At 39.9% G+C, this 23,493-nt stretch overlaps 1 protein-coding gene across 3 annotated transcripts in view; it reads right to left on the bottom strand.

Annotated features, from left to right (window-relative positions):
* CDK14 (cyclin dependent kinase 14) overlaps positions 1 to 23,493 on the bottom strand; it is a 635,487-nt gene that overhangs the window by 581,509 nt on the left and 30,485 nt on the right. The window contains exons 1-2 of one of the 3 annotated variants that reach the window (XM_019031337.4): positions 21,054 to 21,452; positions 13,878 to 13,909 (exon numbers count right to left, since the gene is read on the bottom strand). In XM_019031337.4, coding sequence (XP_018886882.3) covers positions 13,878 to 13,909; positions 21,054 to 21,144 — 123 coding nt within the window. In that variant the 5' untranslated portion in view covers positions 21,145 to 21,452. Of the gene's footprint in view, positions 1 to 13,877; positions 13,910 to 21,053; positions 21,453 to 23,493 lie in introns of those variants that run through there. The other 2 variants (XM_063708266.1, XM_063708268.1) reach the window with 2 other exon arrangements.

Here is a 23,493-nt window from a genome sequence, read left to right on the forward strand (position 1 = left end):
GTAATGCTGTCAGAAATATCTCATTTTCTCCTATTCTCAGGGGATGGTTGCTAGCCACTTCTCTCTCTTTCCTCTTAGCCAAACTGCCAATACTGCCTCCACAGTTTGAGCTGTTGGCTCTTGAGGTACCTAAAGAATACAAAATAGGATTTATGTTTCTCACTGCTATGTAAACTTAAGCATTCAGGTCCATAAATCTAGAACACAGAAACACAGAATATAGAGAACAAAATGCGTTTGTCTGAATAGACAAATTAGAAAGTGACTCATTATTTGTCATTAATGTTATGAAATAGAAGAAATAACTACCTTTTTGAAATCCACATTGCTAGGGTTTCTAGGTCAGATACCTCCCCTAATCTGATGCTGAATGCAATGTCTTTAAATCCTGACCTTTTCAGGAGAAGCAGAATAAGGGGGTGAGGGTGAGAGGGCAGGAAACCTGGGTCCCAGACAAAGCTCCACTGTGAGAACAGAAGACTGTGGCCTGGGGAACAGCACTTACCTTCCCTGAGTACAATTTCCACCTCTACAAAACAGAGATGAAACTACATGTCCACTCCTTCACAGGGCTGTTTTGTTGCAAAAATTCACTGAAATATCATATGAAATTGTTTTGTAAACTATGAAGCCCTACAAAATACGTATTAAAAATATGCAGTGACACTCCTGCCTAATCTTAGCAAGCATGAGAAGGGGTTTCAGGGCTTCTGATGATGACAAAGAGGAAGACAGCAGTCTGTGCCTCTAATCCCACACACCCAGTAACCCAACCTTCCAGATGAAATCTTCACTGGACTTTCAGGTTCAGGAGCTGTGTTTTAAAACAACAGTGAGAGATAATAAGCACTGATTTAAATAAAAGGCTTGAAAACTCCAGGAAGGCATTATCACCACTGTAACTGCCATCCTAATCAAACCTCTGAGGGATGGCTCAGGATGCTCAAGGGGAAAGTTAATTGCTAGACTTTCTGATCAAGTGTGAGACGATGAAAATTTTACCTTAAAATCACTGAAAAAAAACCTGATATTCACAATACTTACATATTCTACTTTTTAATAAATTGAAAAAGAAAACTTAAAAAAAAAACTAATACCTTAAAATCTAATATTCAGAACACTTCAGGTTTTCCTTTTCAGTTGTGCTTTTTTTCCTTCCTTCTTTCCCACTATTGCCATGCCAGTATCCCAGCCTGCCATCAACCCTGCCAAAGAGATGCATATATACAGAGAAAAGCCCTTTAAAGAAAGCAAAATAACTATAAAGATCTCAAAATTCAACTAAAGAAACAGCTGCCCATTTCTTAAAATAAAAGATGTCTAATTATTGGTATTCATGTGGTCAGCCTACACCCTCAGAAGGGCACAGATCCACTCTTTCAGTCACAGCAGAAATCCTTTGAAGCCATTTGACATCCTGCACTGTGCAGTTTTAGACCTACGTATATGTCTGGGTTAGAGGAAAAGCACATGATCACAAACTCTATAAAGAAAAAAGATTACGGAAGACAAAGACAACAAAAATTTTAAAATAAATAAAAAGAATTTTTAAAAATATATATATAATACGAGAAAGCCAGTGAGCTGACAAATGGCATGCTATTACATTAATAATGGAAACTATGAATATTCATTACACAATTGTCATAAACAGAAGGACGGAAAACCAGAGAGTGCAGATGGAGCAAAAACTCAGAGTGCTAAAAAAAGAAAAAAAAAAAAAGAAAGAAAACACATGCAGTCTCAGACAATATTTTTTAAGTAGGATCCCTGGGTAGAAACTTTGATCTAAGATAAGATGGGACAGTAAAGAAAGAATTTCCTTATACAAGGTAAATAAACAGTATAAACTACCCAGAATGACAGGAAGAGCTTTCAGTAAAAACACAGTCAGGGTAGTCTTCGCTTAGGATGTTTTGGAAAAAGGATAATCTAGCTCCCAAATCACAAATAAGGTTAGTAGATATTGCTTCACCCTTCCACACTCCCACTACCCACTTAGAGAAGGGACCACCCCAGATAAAAATCCAATGCACTAATGTACAATCTCAAATGTTTTTAATTTTTATATATCTTGGGAATGAAGAAGAAAACCAAAAACATGAATAGGATTAACCCCAAAACATGTGCTCAGGGATCACAACTTTTATGCCCAATTGCATGCTGAGGACTTCAGGGAAAGATCACCGCGTTAGATTGACAGTTTTTCTATTAATAAAAGTTTCAAGAAAAGTACAGAAAACTCATAAGCTCAAGATGATAATGCATACATTTACTAAGCAAAAACATTACCACACAGACAGTCATTTATTTTTTAAAATGTGCACAGAATATTCCAAATTGTAGTTTCCAAACAAACAACAGGGATAAAAAGATGCAGGCACTAAATTATTGACAACACTCAACATCTGACCGGTACTTTTTAATTAGCTAAGAAAGACTCCAACTCCTTAAGGCAAATGCCACAGGATTAATAGTAAATACCTACTCTAAGCAGGAAAACCCATTTGCTTGCAGCACTTCCATTGTACTTCGTTTCTCAATTAGTCCCACAGCCTAAGGCTACCCTAATACACTTTTAGCATTAATTTGCAACTTAAAAGTTACACAATTCAAGTAAATGTAACCCAATCATCATCAAATGCAAGCAACTTTCAATGTTCCCTTTCAAAGGCCAACAATCCAGCAGGTCTCTCCAGCTGCTACTTAAAGTGGCGTGAGGACCGTGTCTGGGTCACCACCACTTCTGGAGCTTCACTAGCCCTGTGACCCTGTGCTAGTTCCTTAACTTCTCTAAACTTCCGTTTCCCCATCTGTAAAAATAGAAATAATAGTGCCAACATTACTGGGAAAATTAAATAAGGTCCATACAGAAAAAACATTTAAGATAAATCCCATCCCCATGAATAAACAGTTGGTGAATTCCTGTGGCAAAGGAAGGAAGGAAAGAAGGAAGGAAGGAACGAAGGAAAAAAAGTCTGAATTATGGGAACAAATTCACCTAAAAGACTCCAAAAGTATTATCTGTTTATTCTCTCAAGCAACTTTTATTCAGCACCTACTAGGTGCAAAGGACTGTTCTGAAAGAATGAGATTCAGAGAGAGGTAGAAATGCTGTCTCTGCCCTCAGGAACCTTACACAGTCTTGTAGGGGGAAGAGAGTATTTTAAGGATGTGAACATCTGCTCAAACAACAGGTCCCAAGACTGTGATGTCTACGATGGAGAAAATGCCCCAGTTACTCAACACATGAACACAAGACACATGGAATAGAGACAAAGGGGCTTCCCCTGCCAGACAATAAACATGAGCCAGTACAAATGCAGGCAAACAAGAAAGGGAACCAACAAGAATCAGAAGAACCTCTGGCGAGGCACCAACCCAAAAACGAGGACGTACAGGGAGATTCTCCCTCCCTCTATATCTGGGGTAATCATCATAGACCTCTGGAAATCCTGTGACCAGATGCACACTGTAGATGTGACATATGTGAACACTGTTTCCTTCTAAAACATGAGTTAGTAGTGCTCACATATGCAGAGCTCCTGACTGTCTTGTGGGATGCAAACTGCCATCCACCAAAAACCACCTGGCATACAAACCCCACCAGTGGACATTCCTTTTCTGCCAGATCCAGTAACACGTGGTCATAGCAAGGCCACTGTGATGGGCAGAAGTGGGGCAACAAAAGGAGGAAGCCTAAATTTGGACTTTACAGACTCAGTTTCCCCCTCTTTAAAATGTGGAGGTTCCTAAAATTAGACTGCTGGTGTTCCCATCATAAAGCCAGGAGTCTCCATGTGCCCCTCAGCTTGTGCCCACAGATGTGAGGACTCATGTGGAGGATGGCCCAAATGTCACGTGCAGCACCACGCTGCATGTGCCAATGCTTTGAGGGGCACAGCCCAGCTCCATGAAACGGTGGTGCCTGCTCCGTGCCAAGACCCTTTACAGGAATTACAAGCATTATTTCATAAATTTTTACAACTTTGCCAGGTGGAGATGGTTACCTCTGTTGTACAGATAAGGAAAAGGAGACTACTAGGCGGCCTCACACAGATTATAAATAGGGATACGGGGACAAGCTGGAAGATGGGTGAAGGAGATTCCAGCACTCTTGCACTTTCCACTCACACCCAGATTCTGAGGTTGTTCAGGTGGAGAAGCGTCACTCACCGCCGTCTGGAGAGCACAGAGTTTCAGCTAGAGACAGCATTGTCACTGCCCCTGACATGCCAGTGCCAATCAATCGATCCACCAAAAATAAATCTCAAAGAAAAATACCCAGCCCAGTCAACTGAGTTAATAATTAGATAATTAATTTGATAAGTTAATAATTTGTTGAGTTAATAATTCCTGTGGCTTGTCTGTGCCTTGCTGATCCTTGAAGTGGTAGATGTCCCACTCAAAGCTCATAAATATTTCTCAGGTTGCCAACTAGACAAAAATACTATACATTGATACATCATCTTGTAGGACATGTATTACAGAAACATTTAATATACATACTTGTAACAGCAAGGGGATGTCAACTAGATCATGAATAAAGAGTCATATCTCTCTGTATTTGTTTTTGTTGTTGTTGTTTCGAGAGTCTTGCTCTGTCACCCAGGCTGGAGTACAGTGTCACAATCTCGGCTCACTACAACCTCTGCCTCCTGGGTTCAAGCGATTCTCCTGCCTCAGCCTCCCAAGTAGCTGGGACTACGGGCTTGGGCCACCATACCAGCTAACTTGTGTATTTTTTAGTAGAGACAGGGTTTTGCCATGTTGGCCAGGCTGATTTCAAACTCCTGGCCTCAAGCAATGTGCCCACCTCGTCCTCCCAAAATGTTGGGATTACAGGTGTGAGCCACTGCACCCAGTTCTTTTTTTCCTTCAGTATCAATTTTTACATTCCCCAAAACAGCCTTCAAATAATTAAACATAACAGTCAGTTCTCTCACACAGCAAGCTTTAAAAAACCAACAGAAATTACGATACAATGTACCTGAAGACCTTGGTTATTAAATATTTATAGAAGTTAAAATAATCAGTATTTTATGTTCATTAAAAGTTTTAATAGTGAAAAAATACTCATCTGAGGCCTAAAGAAAAATAACAGCTTTCATCTAGAAAGTTGCAGGTATCAAGAGACAAAAAAACTGTAAATATCATTTTATGGAATACTGGAAAGAGATTTTCAAATGTAATCTTTGAGTTTTCAGGCTGTATCTTTTATTTAAATGTCCAGTTTCCTTAAACCCCTGCATATGTGTCAATTGTGTTATTTGAAATCGGCTTAAAAGCACTAGAGATGTTAAATATCATTCAATCAATATTGTGCAGTAGACACAGAAAAACAGGGAAAAATTGCCTTAGCTTCATTTCTTTCCCTTCCTTTACCCTCAAGATAAATGTAATATTGAAGTGACAGAAACAGATGTTACAACTGGGATCCACGCATCACACTCAGCACCACCAGTCTGAGAAGTGAAATACCCAATGGAGGTGGAAACTAGTTAGAGACTCTCAAATGTATGTTAAACGTTTCCCAAACAAACAGTGGGAAGCGCTGGCAAATACATTCATTTTAAAAGTAAATATTAACTTAATGAGCTTGGTGACCAGAAAACTGATTCTGCTCTCTTGAGATTTTTACTTCCCTGCTCCTTCTCATCAAAAAGCAAAAGAAAAAGACACAATAAGGCACAAATTCTCCTACTTCTGAGTCCAAATGGTATCAGAAAAGAATCTAAAATCACTCTTTCTGTATGTGTCCTCAAATCTTTCCAACTCAACTGATGGTAAAAAGGAAAGATAAAGTACATCAAACAATGTAAATACTTGCAGAACTAGTCCATTAAATGCAGTGGGGAGCATCAGAAAAGCCAAGTCTTTTTTTAGGAGCCATAATTCTGTGCTCTAATAGCAGAAGACGGCCAATCATTATAAAACATCTCTAACTCCTGCCTGAGATTTCCCCCTTCATCTTCCCTTGCCTGCACCAGTTGCGCATCAGAAAAGTATTATGTCTGGTACAAAGATGGCAAAAGCAACCAAAAGTTCATTCACTGGACCCAGCACCTGGGTCATGAAAGGGTTCAGGGCAAGGTGGAGCCCAGTGGCTGGCAACTAAACCACCAAAAGCAAGGTGTTTTCAGAAAGAACAAAGAAAAAGGAAAGAAGAAAATGCAATGATATTGGAAGCATAGAAGAAAATCCAGTGAATTGGAAGCATTTTATGTTTACATAAAGGAAAAGGAGAGAGAGAAAAAAAATTGGTCTATCCCTTTTCTTAGCACTCACTCTACCAATAAAAAAGAATCCAAAGTATTGAATGTTTCTCCCTATACCCACCTAAAGTCTTCATCTTTCTAAGATGTAAATATTAAAAACCTGTCTGTTTCCTCTATATTTTTAATCTTCACAAAGATTTTGGCTGTCATAATATGAAATAAAAATGAAGCCAGAGTGGCTTCACACGCACAAGCTAATAATCCAAGTGTATATATTCAGGATTCGAAGAAAATGAATGAATTTATTATCTGACATTTTCTGTTCAATACTAACCATTTGCCTTGTTCAGTGAAGGCAATTTACACCCATTGAAAGATGTTCTGACACTTTTTTCGGAACATGCTAGTTAAAACACAGCAGTTTTCTCATCATGCCTTCCAGCTCAAACCAGTCTGTATATCACAAGGTGGTCCATGGTACCTCAACCAATAGTTAACCTTCCATAATCTTCGACTACAGAACCCTCATGTCTAGCAGGAAATTTTTACTAAACAAATTACTACCCGAAGGATCAAGTTTACATCTCACCAAACAATCCACCCACTCCCCACCTAAATCCAGATAAAAATGGCAATACAAGCTTAGTTTTAACGTAACCTTGAAACTGAAATCTAAAACCTAAAGAGTAATTCAGCAAAGAAACTCCCTTGATTTCACAACGACTAATCAACCATGTTCTCTTCAGCAACATTATTTAGTAACATAATGATTTAATCTCCCTGGGTCTCAGTTTCCTCTCTGTAAAATGTGTGTAACTCAGTTCAAAAATGACATAGATCTATGGCAGGAATCTTTAAGGTTCACTTTTAGGCCTTTTTTAGGAAAAACCATTCATCTGCTAGAATTACTACCAAAATCAGTTGTTTCTTTGTAAGAACTTTGTTTTCCCAACTATATGCTGCACCTGTAGTAGTAGTACCTAGATGTTATTTCTCCCTTTCTCCCTTCTCCTGGGAGGCAGCCTAGTTTGGATGCAGAGAGACTAGGTTAGAATACTAGATTAAACCACCACCTTCTAGCTAAGGGACTCTGAGCAAGTCACAATTTCCATAAACCCCAATTTCCCCATTATCCATTTGTTGTATTTCCTTTTTTTCAGATGTTTTCCCCCATGGAGAGGATACTTATAATCTTACAAAACTGAGATCATACTCTACATACAATGGCTGTTTCACTGTAAAATAGTAATTTTTATTTTATACATGTTCTGCCATGAACATAATTTCTTTTCTTAATAGCAAATATTAAAATTATTCAATGAAACACATGTAATTGTGATAAGAGGTAAGGTTTTGAAGCTGAAAAAAAGTCCACCATTGAGTTTAATATGCCTAACTATCTTGCCTGAAAAAAAAATAATCAAAATGGAGGAAAATGTGTGTATATATACACAGGCACACACATATATATATGATGATGATGATATAATAAGGTAACTAAAGGGAATGCTGAAGATCATCAAAGTGCATCATCCAAAACTGTGGTCATCCAATTAATGTCACTTTTATGGGTTTTAATCTTTTTTATCTTCTAATAACTATATAGAAATTAGTGCAATGTACACTGTACAATTTGCATTGTATCTTACAAGTACACATTTTTTTCCTTTCATGACTAAAACACCTTTTTTGTTGCACATGTAACACATCATTTAGATAAAGTAATGCAAACCTCTTGGGGAAAGTTTTGAACTCAATTAGGGCATTTGGGGACAAGCCATATGTTACCAAGCCTTTTGCACACCTGAACCCCAATATGTAATGACCCAAGGATGCTCATTTGTAAGATTAAATAGTCTGCCTTTTAAGAGAAGAGAATCAGGCACTGCAGGACATTCTCCATCATATTCACTTGAAGACAACACAAAGAGAGCTATATAGCTGAAGATTTAAAATAAACGAGCACCTATAACACAAAAGAATTTGTAATTCATGCCCTGAATAACTGTAACTAACATCTCTCTTCTTTACCTATATTTTTTAATAAAAAATGTTTTCATTAAAATCAAAAGTAACCATAAGTTATTCTCACTCATTTTTCTCTGTTATAAAATAATGCTTACTTATCCATTTCTTTGTTAGAAATTTCTGTATCACTGTTTTAGTTTTTCTTTTGGCTAAAATTTCTGGATTATAAATTTGATATTAATAAATACACAATTTTAGGACTAAGAAGACTATATTTTCTGAATCAAAAATCAGAAAGCATTATCTAAAACCAAGAGCTGTTCCAAAAAAAATTAAGGTTGCATATGATTGTACCAATATCCATCTTCAACTCCTAATAATTCAGCAACAGATATTTTAAAAGAAAGGCTCTCAAACTCTGAACTCACTTGAGGGATATGACACACCCCCAATAACAACCCTTCCTAACTACAGCAGCAAAATTTTCAAGGTGCGTGAATATTTTGATAGGGGAAGTGAAGAGACCTGCACCAAAATCTTTACAGAGCACTTTGAAAACTCTCACCCTCCACCTCTACCACAGCCCATCACTGCTTTATAGAACTGGTGCAATCTCCTTTTTTGAAAATCCGTTAAAACAGAAAAACTAATACTCCAAGACAACTAAGTTATCCAAGAGATATGTCACAGGTTATAATTTCGTATTTGGCACATTCCCATGGGCAAATCTGGAATAAGCCAAATTCCTGGTACTCTAACTGCAACTCAGCCCCCTTCTTTCCCACTCAAAAAAAATATCAAAACATAATTGAAAGACTGACTTCAATATACTCATTTTTTAAAGAAAAGTATTCACACACTTCAATATTTCAGCTGATCAGAACACAGAGTTATAACGTGTTCGAGATCTGCTAGACTAGAATAGTTCCCAAACTCTGAAAAACATCATAGTTTTATTCTAAATACCACACTTTATAGACATCTTACATGAGGGTAGTCAGAGACTAAGAAAACACAAAAGAGCACACAGAATTGTAGAATCCAGGACTCCCTGGGTTCTCTAAGCAATTCCAAATGTCTTTTAAACTGTAACTTGCAAGATTGGAGAAAGATATTCTTAATCAGTGAAAGGTCGAATAAGTACTTGCCTGATGCATTTTCATCTAGGTATAAAAGTGCATATTGAAAACTTTTTTCTATCGTATTATAACTATATGGGTCATAAAAACCTTAAAATTTTTTTCAACACATTCCTTACTCATACACATAAGATTCATCATTATCATAGAATTTAGAGTAGCTATTGAAAAACAGGAAAACTATTAATTTCATTATTAAAAAATTAATCATATAATGTTGCACTATAAGACATGCCATACTTGCAGATGATTTCAGAATCTTATAATTTTTTGCTAATACCTGGCTTTTTCCTAAAACCACTGTAAAATAATTTTCCATATCCCCAGCCTAAGTTTAGGATGCTCATGGAACACCCAGGTCACAATAAACTTACCAAGGCAAAATAAATAAATTAATTAATTAATTTTAAGAAAATTCCCAGGCTCATATGCCTAAAAGAAACAACACTTCATTTCAAAAGAGTTAATAAAATAAAACTAAAAGACAGCCAGGTACGGTGGCTCATGTCTGTAATTCTAGCATTTTGAGAGGCTGAAACTGGTGGACTGCTTGAGCCCAGGAGTTCAAGACCAGTCTGGGCAATACAATGAGATGCCATCTTTTTTATTATTTTTTTAAAATTAATTTTAAAAAGAAATTTAAGAAAACTAAAAGTTACTAAGAAAGAAGGAAAACTTAAAAAATAAATAGTAAGTTGGAAAAATAACCAGAACTTTACACATTGAAAATAGATTCAGAAGGGAAAGTGAACATTACTTCAATTACTCCCTTAAAATGATGAAAGAGCTCCTTTAAGACGCTGATGAGACCTAAAGAAATTAAGCTTGCAAAACTGAAAGCAAACTGCTGGTTCCAATATCTTGTAATCATGCCTTTTATAAGTTTTATGACAACAAGAATAATAAGAGTTAAGAGTGTTTGAAACTAGGCCGGGGACGGTGGCTTATGCGTGTAATCCCAGCACTTTGGGAGGCCAAGGCGGGTGGATCACTTGAGGTCAGGAGTTTGAGACCAGCCTGACCAACACAGTGAAACCCTGTCTCTACTAAAAATACAAAATTAGCCAGGCAGGTGGCGCATGCCTGTAATCCCACCTACTTGGGAGGCTGAGGCAGGAGAATCACTTGAACCCAGGAAGCAGAGGTTGCAGTGACCCAAGATCGCACCATTGCACTCCAGCCTAGGCAACAAGAGCGAAACTCCATCTCAAAAAAAAAAAAAAAAAAAGTGTTTGGGACTATAAAAAATAGCCTCAAACACTCAGGACTGGAATCTATGGTCCAGTCCTGAGAAAACTCTGACCCACCTTGGCTTCACTGATTTCAATGATTGCTATGGTTCCTAATAGGAGAAGCCATCCCAATCACAACCCAGCAATATAAAGATTTCTAAATCGATGACTCAAATTCCAGTCAGAAGGAAAATAGGCATAGTGTACTGCAGCTGAGCCCATCTTGCACTTGTTGAAGAAAATAGAGTAGTTAGGCTGTACAGAAAGACTTCCAACGTCAAAGGTCAGCGTCTTTTTTTTTTTTTTTTTTTTTGCGACAGAGTCTCGCTCTGTCACCCAGGCTGGTGTGCAGTGGCGCGATCTCAGCTCACTGCAAACTCTGACTCCCAGGTTCAAGCAATTCTCCTGCCTCGGCCTCCCAAGTAGCTGGGATTACTGGCACCTGCCATCACACCTGGCTAATTTTTGTATTTTTAGTAGACACAGGGTTTCACTACGTTGGCCAGGCTGGTCTCAAACTCCTGACCTCAAGTGATCCCTCCCAAGGTGCTGGGATTGCCACCAGGCCCGGCCCAAAGGTCAGCTTTCAACAAATGAATTCAAACATGCAAATCAGAGCACTGCCCAGGAGGGAACACTAACCACCCTTACAGCAGAGACTTCCTACAGGCTATACAGCCTGCCACGAGGATGCAGGGTGCTCACAACGGAAAGGGGACACTACTCATGTTTTCCATTTCTGTAATATTCTGCCTTTTGAGAATTACAAATTGAAAGTGACTAATTCTCCCAAATGTCATACATCTTGCACTTTGTGACATGTACTTCCTCTCTGAATCTTTACAGCACTACCCAGACATTTGAGCCACTGTCTGGGACTAGACCTAATTACGATAATTATGTCTACCATAATTAGGGAGATGGTAAATATGATCAAACATTTATAAAAAGGAAAAACTGAAGCACAGAAAGTTTTAAGCATCAGAAAATTAAAACTAAATTTCCAATGAGAGAATTAAGGAGGTAGTGATGTTCTTTTTCAGCTATCTTAAATGTTGAATTTGAAATATAATGACTTCCTGGATTACTGGCATAATTAAAGAACAGTCTAACTTTTAGACCTCTTGCATGGAATAGGTTCATAGCATCTAGGACTGGCAGATATGACCATAGTGAAAATAAAACAGTACAGAAAGTAATATAAAATCTTTTTTTTTTTTTTTTTTGAGACAGAGTCTCGCTCTGTCACCCGGGCTGGAGTGCAGTGGCACAATCTCGGCTCACTGCAACCTCCGCCTCCCGGGTTCAGGCAATTTTCCTGCCTCAGCCTCACGAGTAGCTGGGATTACAGGTACCCACCACCACACCCAGCTAATTTTTATATTTTTGGTAGAGATAGGGTTTCACCACGTTGGCCAGGCTGGTCTCGAACTCCTGACCTCAAGTGATCCACCTGCCTCAACCTCCCATAGTGTTGGGATTACAGGCGTGAGCCACCGTGCCTGGCCTATAAAATCTTACTATAAGAGAGAGTGAGACTGAATCTCCACCCAGGCCCAGCCCTGTAAGATGCTGAGACTAGAAGACTATACAGAGGTTTCAGAATAACAGAGAGAGGGAGTAGTTACAGGTTTGACACATCTTTAACCTTCAGCTGGGCTCCAGCCTCAGGTGTTTTTTAAAGCTAATCACTAACAATAGCGTTTAAGCAAGAAAAAAGGTTTTCGAAATGCCTAATGATGATTAGGAAGAGTTTGTAAAAACATGGGAAAATATAATGTTATCATATCAAAGAAAAAAGCGGGATATAATAATGGGCTGCTTTTTTAAAACACGGAGAAAGAAGCAAGAACATTCAACAGTTGTTGTATCGGGGTAACAGGATTTATGAGATTTTTTCTTTCTCCTTTTCCTTATTTCTCTCTTTTTATGTAAGCTTAAATTATCTATATAATTAGAGGGGAAACTTTCTTTACAAAGAGAAAAATGGTACCAAATATTCTCATATTGATTGCTCCTGAAAAGAAAGAAAACACTCTCCTGAAAAATATCTCAATAACAACACTACCAAAATTCCAGAAATACATGTTTAGAGGAAAACTCCATTATTGCCCACTATGAAGGAAGAAGAAAAGACTCCTCTATTGCTTCAAGCCTAGAAGAATGAAGTTTTTTAGAGGATGTCACAGGAATGCTGGCAGGGAAAGTTGCTTTGGAGTCCAGGGACACACAGCTTTGTAAAGCTCAGCCCAGGAAAAAGAGAACAGGTGCAGCAGATGAAGCAGCAGACCGTGACAGCCAAATGACGGTGGCCCCATCCAGAAAGCCCAGCCTGGAGCAGGTTCTCCCTGAGCAGACCTGCCATGCACCACGGCCAGCCACATGGCCAAGGGGACTTTCCATGAGCACAAATGCCCTTTCCTCACTGAAGCACTGCAGCAGAGGGAAGACAGGTAGCATATTTCATGGAATATGTAACTATTAAAACAAACCAAACCACCAAACCAAACTGATTTATGCTTTCATCAGGCTTTAGGGTAAGCACACTGTATAGATAACACCCATGTTCCTATATAAAAACACAATCTATATACACATGTGGCCCAGTTTACAACACAGATCAATGAGTGTGGCTCAGGATGGTTACAATGAAACATTTCACTCTTTGGCACTGTGAAAATATTTTGTAAACATTCACTATTTCTCTGGTGATTCCTACTTATACTACAAAAATTCAGGAATGACTGCAATTTTAAAATCACATTCAGGATGCTATTAATTACATATGAACTCTCTGCCTTACTTGAACAGTATTTTACACTACTTTGTGGCAAGTAGATCAAGACGGATCTGATATACAAAGAATACGAAAACTAGAACAGGAAAAGTCAGCTCCTCCTTTGGGAGACTGACAGACAATATGTGGCATTGACAACACATCACACCCTGATTCAGCTGAGGTCTGCAAGGAGCCATGGTGCCCAACTTACCAACAGCTCCAGACTTGCCTTAAGCACGTAGATCACTCTGCGTGTCTCAAGCACTACCACTAGCAAGAAGGCAACAACACAAAGGCCTGCATGTATCTTCTAATTAGTTCATTTATTAATTGAAAAAGACATATTTCTGTTACTGGCTACCAAAACTCATTTGAAAGATTATTTAAAATTTGAAAATATAATAATGCAATGAAATAAACAGATGTCATCTCGCGTTTTAAAGGCAATTTTTTTCTGTTTCTAAGTACAAACTTGGCAGCTACTGACTTTACCTGGTAGTCATTAAATACATCTAACATTAGATAAAGAAATTTAACCTACCTCATCAAAGGTGGTGTCATCTTTCTTCAAAGCTATAAAATAAGAAGGAAAAGGAAACAGTTATTGTGAAAAATTCCAAAGAGACTATCTAAGTTATAGAAAACAGAAAAAAAAACAAGGCAGTATGGTGTTTTCATTTCAGAAAGTAAATTGTACCCCAACCTGAATAACAATGTTATTCAGTTAATGTTAACAATAACAATAACTATCCTCCCAGATATTAGAAAGAAGCACACATAACTGTTCCCTATCTCTTCTTTAGTTTGAACATGTTTCAATGAAAGTATAAAAGAATCACGAAGTAATCTTAAAGAAATTTCCCCTTAAACTCCTGGGTTTTGAGAAGATATCACCAATTGTTAGGATGACACCTTCTTTGCACAGAGCCCTGAATGACATTTTCATACTAAGTGAAGTGTAAGTGTGTTGATGAAAGACTAAGCCTGCTAAAATAAGCATTGCAGAGTAAGAGACATAATTTAAACATTTCGACATGATAAATTTTATAACAAAGTATTTCAAAAGAAAACAATACATTCAGAATATTTTATAGGAACCAGAAAATACTTCAAATTTACTTTAAATCCAGACATGTGTCACTTAACAACTGGGATACATTCTGAGAAATGCACCCTTAGGCAATTTCATTGTGCAAATGTCACAGAGTGTACTTATACAAACCTAGATGGTATCACCTACTACACGCCTAGGCTATATGGTATAGCCTATTACTCCTAGGCTACAAACCTATACAGCATGTTACTGTACCAAATACTATAGGCAACTGTAACACAATGGCAAGTATTTGTGTATCTAAACATAGAAAAATGTACAGTAAAAATACAGTATTGTAATCTTGCGGGACCACCATCAAGTATGCGTGACTGTTCATAGCTTTAGAACTGGAATTTTTTCACCCAACATAGAAGAAGAATTTCACCTACGGTTGGCAAACATCGAGCTCCTTACATTTTACAATTACTTAGAATGTTTCATATTAAGAAGAATGCATTAAATAGCTAATTTATCTGAAACTACTAGCTGGAGAAATGTTTCAAATTTACAGAACAATGCATAGGTGTTTGCTGCTTTATACCTGATTTAGTCTGGATAGAAGCACTTGGGTAGCTATTACTTGGAAAGCTTTGTTCTGACAAAAGCAATGAAAAGCAAATTATTCTGGCAATTAAGCTCTGAGAAAAGTAATGTGCCTAAACTGAAGCTATCATAGAAAAGCTTAGGATACATACTCTTAACAATCGTGAAAAGGTTATTTTCTCTGTTTCATATAGTTGTGTTTTCAAGAAGAATGTGATTGCGGTGAGTTAAGCGGGATGCAGGTAGTCTGAGGGAAATAAAACGTTTCTAAAAGTTTCTTATTTTTCCCTTTTGCCTAATAAACTAATCTTTCTTTATTGGATAACCATTTCTTCCGAAAGTGAATGGAAAATAAAAAGATAGTCTTTTGTTATGAATGGCTTATCTTGCATTCAATTACTTGCACATGTTTTAATTATGTATTTAACTTAACCTACATTAAATCTAAAATAACCTACATTAAATCTAAAATAATCTGTTTTGATAGAACCATATTAAGATCCTAGCTAATTCCTAATGACTGCATTTTCACTAGAATTTAACTTCTAGGCTACAAGGCTCTGTATAAATACCAGTCAACAATATTACTATACTGTCTACTCCCTCAACCCAAGGCGTGTCCTTTAATTAACATACTTGACTAATGAGTCCTTTACAAAACATTAGTAATGTAATTCTAAATAGAGACAAGTTGCTTCATCTGAACAACTAAACTTTTTGGAATAAGAAATTAATAGCCCATTGATTTCAAATACAAAGTCTAACATAAGCAAATTGCCATACAGCCTCATACCTAGCTCATTTAACAAAGATTAATGGAACACACGCACTATGTGGCTGCCATGCAAGATGCAAAGCTACAGCAGCAAACTTACAATTCACGGCACAAACTTTTAAATATACTGTCTTTATTTTGGACATTATAAAAGTTCTGGAAATTTAGCCATGTGTTTTCTTAAGCAAAGCATCCAATAAGAACTACAGTTGATACTACCCCACCAGGTGCAGTGGCTCACACCTGTAATCCCAGCACTTTGGAAGGCTGAGGCGGATGGGTCGCCGGAGCTCAGGAGTTTGAGACCAGCCTGGGCAACAGGGGGAAACCCTGTCTCTACAAAAACAATACCACATACATACATACATACATACATACATACATACATACATACATACATACATACATACATAAAATTAGCCAAGCGTGGTGGTGGTGCCCTGTGGTTCCAGCTATTCGGGAGGCTGAGGTGGGAGGATCACTTGAGCCTGGGAGGCAGAGGTTGCAGTGAGCAAGATTGCGCCACTGCACTCCAGCCTGGGCGACAGAGTGAGACCCTGTTCCTCTGCCGCCAAAAAAAAAGATACTATCCCTTAGGGAACTGCAAATATGGAATGAAGACCCTCAAGTTGAGAAATGAAGACAGCAGAAAACTGGAATGTCTTGAACAACCAAACTGGACTATTTCCTTCTTATCTCCTAAGTCCTGACAATTCTCCAACATTCTGGACAAAGAGGTGGGGTCTGGAGGTATCAAGAGGAGAAAATAGAAGAAACTGCAAGTGTATTTGCTATGACATAATGAACAGGAAGCCAGATTATCTCATCTGCACAATACTCTCAAGCTCAAGGTACCACAGAACACCATTACTTCACTGAAGTCATTCACTGCTAGACTGACACCTTACATGGTTTCTTCGAAATATTGAGTCCTTGTCCTGAACAGCAGTTAACAGTGACAACAAAGACCAACTTAAGATGTCTTTGCCAGATATTCATCAGGTCACTGATGAGTAAATTCTGACCCAAACAAGAACACAAGATCTCATTATTGATTACATTCCCTGATTGCCATTAATCATTCATGTAAATGTAAATCCACAATTATCTTTAAGGATTTCATGGGGTAACAAGCATATTACATTATTCTGGAATAGCCAAGGGGCATACATCAAAATATTTAAGATCAGCAGATATTCTATTCAGTCCTCTGCTCAGACATTCCTTCCTCTAGAAAGCTTCTCATGATTTCACCTAGATGAAAGTGGTGCTCCTCCTGTGTTCTCCAACAGCAAATTTCACTAATCTTCATGGTAGAATCTGTCACTTTATATTGTAAATGCCTGTTAATTGGCCTGTTTTCCCTTAAAATCCTTGAGGACAGGGACCACCCACATTAGTCAGTCAATCTGACTGTCAGAACAATATCTACAGTGGGGAAGAGGTACTAAATAATTATTTGTTGAATTAATGAGTCCTACCTCAATGGCAAAAGGAGAGTATCTTTTGAGACACACTTAAGTTTCGGTGTATGAAAATGCCACACTGGTTCTCTCTTAAAAGATCATAGATATAAATTCCATTTTGCAGTTTTCAAATTAAAATATTTTGAAGTTGCATTGGGGGAAATGTGGTACAACAGTTAAATTTTGTGTCTGAACATTTAACCTTACATTTCTCTTTTCTGACATAATGAATTCGTCACATGACAACTGGACTCTAGAATTACACACTTACAGCACAAGGTAACAAACCCCAAAGTTCAGTGTAATCACAGCCTCTTCTTTTTATTTAGTTCCCTCACAAACCATGTCCTTTAAAGAAATGGTATACATGGGGTTCATCTCAAATATCGTAGAGTATAAACTTCCTTTCTCTAGGAGACAGTCCAAATAAGTATGAAGCAATGCATTCAAATGAATATGAAAAAATGTCAGTTTGACCTTAATCATACACCGGATATTACATAAAGCCTTTCTCCTTCTAGACTAACATTCAAAAATAAAAAATAAACAAGAAAGAAAAGAGGAAATGAATTTTAAGATACTTAAACTACTCAATAATTAAGTTCCCATTTGTCTTTGTTAGTCTAAATTTTAAAAAAAAGTGTGAGACAACTGTAGTAATTCCTAAATAAGGAACCACACTGACACTATTTAGTAGAAAACCATAAATACTACCGAAATTGATGGGTGACTTTAAAATTCAATTACACTCATCTTATAAAAGAACCATAACTATATCATAGTCATTCCCTGGCAGATGTCATAAATTAGAGCACTATGGCTTGAAAGCCAATGTGTTTTATAATATAGTAATCTCAGCTCAGCTGTATTTGGGGTGGGCAGTGACAAAGTCAGCATGATCTCTAATGTGTAAACAAATTAAACATTAGCACTGCTTTATGTATTCAGAATTATTATTATTAATGATAATCACTGACCGGATATCAGATACTTTCAAATATTTCCTCGTTTTCAATAGATGAATGATTAATAATTTCTTACAGCTAAATAATAATATTGTACATTTCACCATACAACAAGCTACACTTTTGGATCATACTAAAGCAGCAAAATAAAGTCAGCATGTCTATTTCAAAAGCTTAGATTGGTTAAAGAGAATGAATATGTTGCAGTGTGGATTATTCAACAAGAATAAACCATTCACTCTTCGATCTCCTCATGAAGTACCAATGAAGAAAGGAGGATGATGGGGTATAAACAGAAATTGGAAGGAATAATGACAGCCTACGGTATTGACCTTCACCTTGTGATAGATACTGCACTAGATTTTTCAGGTGTTTTATCCGATTTAGTCTTCACATATATTCACCGTATATGAATATTTACAGATGAGGACTCTGGGCTTTAGGGTAATTCCACCTGCTGCAAAATTCCACTGGCACAGAGCAAGCAGCGAAAACCCAGTTCAAATCCAGGCCTGCCTAACTTCGTTTTAAGGCTGGCTACACTACAAAGTCAATGGCCACTTCCCTCTTCTCTTGCTTTCTATCTATAAGATCAGTTATGTCAGTATGATGGAATTCCTAATAATAACAAAAACAATGATAACATATGTTGAACGTTTACTTAGTCTTTATTTAATGTGCCACACAAGACATGGTATGCATTATTTCACTAAAAGCCAACAACGAAACTGAGTTGTACATGAAAAACTGAAGCTCAGAGAAGTTGAGAGACCTCGGCTGGGCATGGCAACATGGGAAACAGTCTGTGTGACACACAGCCCACATTCTTAACTCATCCACTATATAATCCCACAGTAAGCCCTCAACAACCTCTAGCGCCTTAAAAATCCTTAGATAATCAGAATGAGCTCACTGGTTTTAATTTTGCAAATACAATATAAAACATCAAGAAAATAAGAAGATACAGATTTTGTTTCTGTAATGCTACTTTGAATGTCGTTGGCTTGGTATACAACTATAATCACTTCAATATCTCCTATTACAATACTCCATAATGAGGTCTACGATTCAGAATCATATTTTCCATCAATACAAGAAATAATCAGCTGTGCTCACTGCACTGCATTCTGTGTCCTAAAGGGAGGATATAAAATCCACCAGCTCTTAGAAGACATTTTAACAAGAGTTGGATTCAAAAGGAGTTTCACATCACTAAATCTCAGTAAGCTAGAAAATCCAATTAACTATAATACCCCCATTTGCCAGCACTGTACTTAATCCAAATTTTACTGATTGTCGATCAAAACCTTGAAATTATTTAAACATAAGGAACTTTTAGATTAATGTCCTTGGTTTCTTACTGAGACTCAATTGCAATGAATTATTTAACACAAAACTGGAGGAGCTCCAGCAGAATCATTAGCATTAGTAAATATATAGTTAATGTGTTTTAGAACAAGGCTTAATGGACTCCAGAACCCGCCTCTGTGAAGGTTTGGGTCAGGGCTGAAACATCCTCGTTAATAATGCACACGACTCAACATTTCCCTCTCTCACACTCTTCTTGGCTTCAAACTTCATCTGAATGCAGGGACTTTCCACATGTATCCCTAATTCTGAAGAGTGAAATTAATATCCAATACATGCAATAAATAAAACTAAAGATTGGTTTCATACCATAACTTTACAGTCATCTTGGGAAAGATTTTGCATACCAACGCAAAATTTTAAGTCGAAAGACAAAAAAAAAAAAAAAAACTTGGCTAAATTTCGATCCATTGTACTCTCTCACTTGAAGAAAGTTTGCATATCTTACAATGAATGGGTGGAAGGATATCTGTAACACTCATGTGCATCCCAGGGTTTTATTTTAAGGAATTAAGTACCTTTATGTTTAAGTTCCATTAACACCTTCGTTAACATGGATGACATTTAAAACAAGTGAAACAAAGACTAGGCAGCTTCCTAGGGACTCGCAGGGGTTATTTTTTGTGTCTATAGCATTCTCTTGCTCAGGGCAGTTACATGTTATCAGTGAAAGTTGTGACAGTAGGGGAGGCAGCTAACTCTTCAGGTTAAAAGGGGTTTTCTATGCCCAATACTCAATATCTAACAAACCCATTCCACGTGATACTGCTGTCACCCTATTACAACCTGTGACATGCATTTATTCGTCACTGTCCTAAACACTGTTGGTCAGTTGGTTTGTTGTTTGGTTTAAAGACAACAGCCCCTGAGCTCTATTAAATGGAACAAGTTCGAGAGACATTCCTAAATGTCCAGACAACTCCACAGCGCGCATTTCTCTCCAGCAGCGGGAAGATTCAGAGACCTCGAGACTGAACACCCAAATCTCGCTTTCCAGGACCCGAAGTACCGAACAATAGGTCCCAAGGTAACTGTCCCACTTCCCTTTAGGTTGGATACGTTAAACAATACCAGGGCACAGTCTAACGTTTCACCAATTTCCAAAGCTAAATCACTGACTAAAAGCCCAATATCAAAGCCTGTGCGCAAAAAATAACAAGTGGCCCAAGCAGCCGCGCAGCCCCTTGCGCGGTGGGGGCCGAGGGGTCCCCTCGCCCGTCCGCCACGCGCGCGAAAGGGCGAGCACTAGGGGCGGAGGAGGGGAGAACCCATATTGTAGGCTTGAGAGAATCTACAAATGAACCCCCAGATCTGAGGAAGAGGGGTCTCTTTCCTTTACGTCCTTGCCCTCCCCCGGGTCCCTAGCACTGTGCCCTCGATCCCCGCCTACAACGCACCCCACGCCAGCCCCGCTGGCAGCTGCATGGCTGGTGCCAGGAACGCGGCGGGGGCGCAGGCCGAGGAGAGCGGGCGCTGGGGGGGCCGGGGGCAGCGCGCTACTCACCAATGCGACTGAAACTCTCCGACAAAGTTCTCCGCAACTTCTTCATCTTGCCGATCTTCTCGGCCGGCTGCGGCTCAATGAGGTCACACATCTGGGCGACGCGGGGCCCCGTCAACTTCCCCAAACTGGTCCAGGCACAGCTCAGACAACGGCGAGGGCGCGCGCCGCGGGGAAAGCGGCGCCTCCTCCTCCACCACCTCCTCGGCGGGCCGGGAAGCGACGCGCAGGGCTAGGGAGGCGAGCAGCAGGCAGGCGGCGGACGGCAGGCTCGGCTCCGGCCTGGGCCGCAGCTGGGCGGGCGGGGGCGGTTTACGTGGTGCCGGGGGCGGCCGCGCTCGCCGCCGCCGTGGTGGCCCCGCGCCGCGCCGCCGCCGCCCGGCTCATTTTCCCTCCTTTGTAACGGAGAGAAGCGCGGCCGGCAGGGGGAGTGGTGCGGCCGAAGGAGGAGGCGGGGCGGGCCGGGTACAAGGTGCGGGAGTCGCCTGGCGCCGAGTGCGCGGGGCGAGGGCGAGTGGGCCGGCGGGAGAAGTTCTCAGCCCAGAGTTGCGGGCGCAGCGCAGAAGGAGCCGCGGCGCGGAACCGCCAGCCTGACAGCTCCTGCTGCCCTCCTGCTGCCGCCGCCACGCCCCTCCCTCGACGAAGGCCCCTGGGCGCGGGATCCTAGCACGACCTCGGCTCCCGCTCGCCTCCCGCGTCCTCCGCGGCCCTCTGTGTCTGGCTCGCGCCCCGGCGGCGCCCCTTCCCGGCCGCGCCCCCTCCCGGCCGCCCCCGCGCTCCTCCCCCGCCCCGCCCCGCCCGCGCGCGGGAGGATCGCGAAGGGACCGGGGTGGGAGCGGGCAGCGTCTGGGGACAGCGTGTTGGGCTGTGGGGAGGTTACCGAAAGGAAACGGGCTGAGTCCAGTTGTTTGAGCGGTTTTCTCCTTCCACGAGCGCGTGTGAAAAAGCGCGGAGTTGGATGGAGGGCAGCTGCCAGGACTGCCTCCTGGACTGGGTGCGGTAAGGCCTTAGGGATGCATTCAGATGTAGGGTGCCTTATTTTGGGCCGAGAAAGCTGTCAAGTGAAAGATCCAAGGGGAAAGGTGGGCCTGGATTTTTTTGTTGTTGTTTGCGGTGGGTTTTTTGTTTGTTTTGAGGTCAAGTGCAGAAGCAGCGGAAGCTTCAACTGTAACCCTCCAGAAGGCAGGGATCATGCTGTTTCCCTCATCCTTGTCTCTGATCTTGATGACACATGTAGGTGATTTCTGATAGGAATACCCAGTTCTGCAGTAAATAGCAGACACAGCCCTTGGTCTTTTTCTATTAAATTCTTAGAATATATTTCTGAATTGGGAGACTTAAAGGCTAAACAGATTCCGACCTCCTTTTCCCCCACCACAAAAACAGAACTTTAAAAAGGAGTGGGGGAGGTGTTTATAAAATCCCAGGACAAACAGTTCCAGCAGCGAACACACATCGTCTTCATTCTGAAAAAACCTGGTGCGGCGTGAGTTCCAAACGTCAGTCTCCCAGGGGAGAGAGAAGGAAGGTGGGGGAGGGCTTGATTGTGTTGATTTGGGGCCAGCGAACTCCTTATGAATAGAAACGTTAGTAATCTTGAGTCGTTTGGCTGTGTAAGTAGTAAGAGCTTGTGAGGGTGTGACAATGCTGTTTGGCTTGTAGGAAATTTTGGGGAGTTTATGTTTTGTTAAAAGATTTTTATCTTAAAAACTAGCCCCCTGCCTTCCTTAAATTGTGAGGTAAAACAGTGATTTGTTCCGCCCTACACTGAGCACATTGTAGGATCTTGATAGATTGCGGATGATAAAAGACAGGAAGTCAAGCTAAGTGGGGAGCAGAGGGGGGCAAGGAATTCGCCAGGAAAGACCATATGAGTTAAAACGCAAAGCTGTTGGATCCTGGCTGCCATGTCTAGATAATTACAGACAGCACCAAGGGTGGCCTCATACCGGAAAAAAGTTTGACTTTTACCACTTCCTCAGGTTAGTTAGGGAGAAAGTTTTCAGCAGTTATGAATGAAAAGACAAATGCAACCAATCAAAACACTAATGGGTTGTACGAGTCAACAAACACGAAGAAATATTAATTTAACGAACTTTCACTATTATACACCTGTGACTGTTATCCACTGTGACAATGGCTGTTTCAAATATATAATATGTTAAATATATATTTATTTTACCTTCGCAGTATTTTTTTTTTTTTTTTTTTTCCGAGACAGGGCCTGTCGCCCAGGCTGGAGTGCAGTGGCGCGATCTCGGCTCACTGCAACCTTCTCTCCTGGGCTCAAGCCATCCTCCCACCTCAGCCTCCTAAATAGCTGGGACTACGGGTGCGCACCACCACGCCTGGCTAATTTTTGTATTTTTTTGTAGAAACGGGGTTTCATCATGTTACCGAGGCTGGTCTCCTACTCTTGAGCTCAAGCAATCCGTCCGCCTTG

The sequence above is a fragment of the Gorilla gorilla genome, chromosome 6 (genome assembly GCF_029281585.2).
Source record: "Gorilla gorilla gorilla isolate KB3781 chromosome 6, NHGRI_mGorGor1-v2.1_pri, whole genome shotgun sequence".
NCBI classification, from domain to species: Eukaryota; Metazoa; Chordata; class Mammalia; order Primates; family Hominidae; genus Gorilla; species Gorilla gorilla.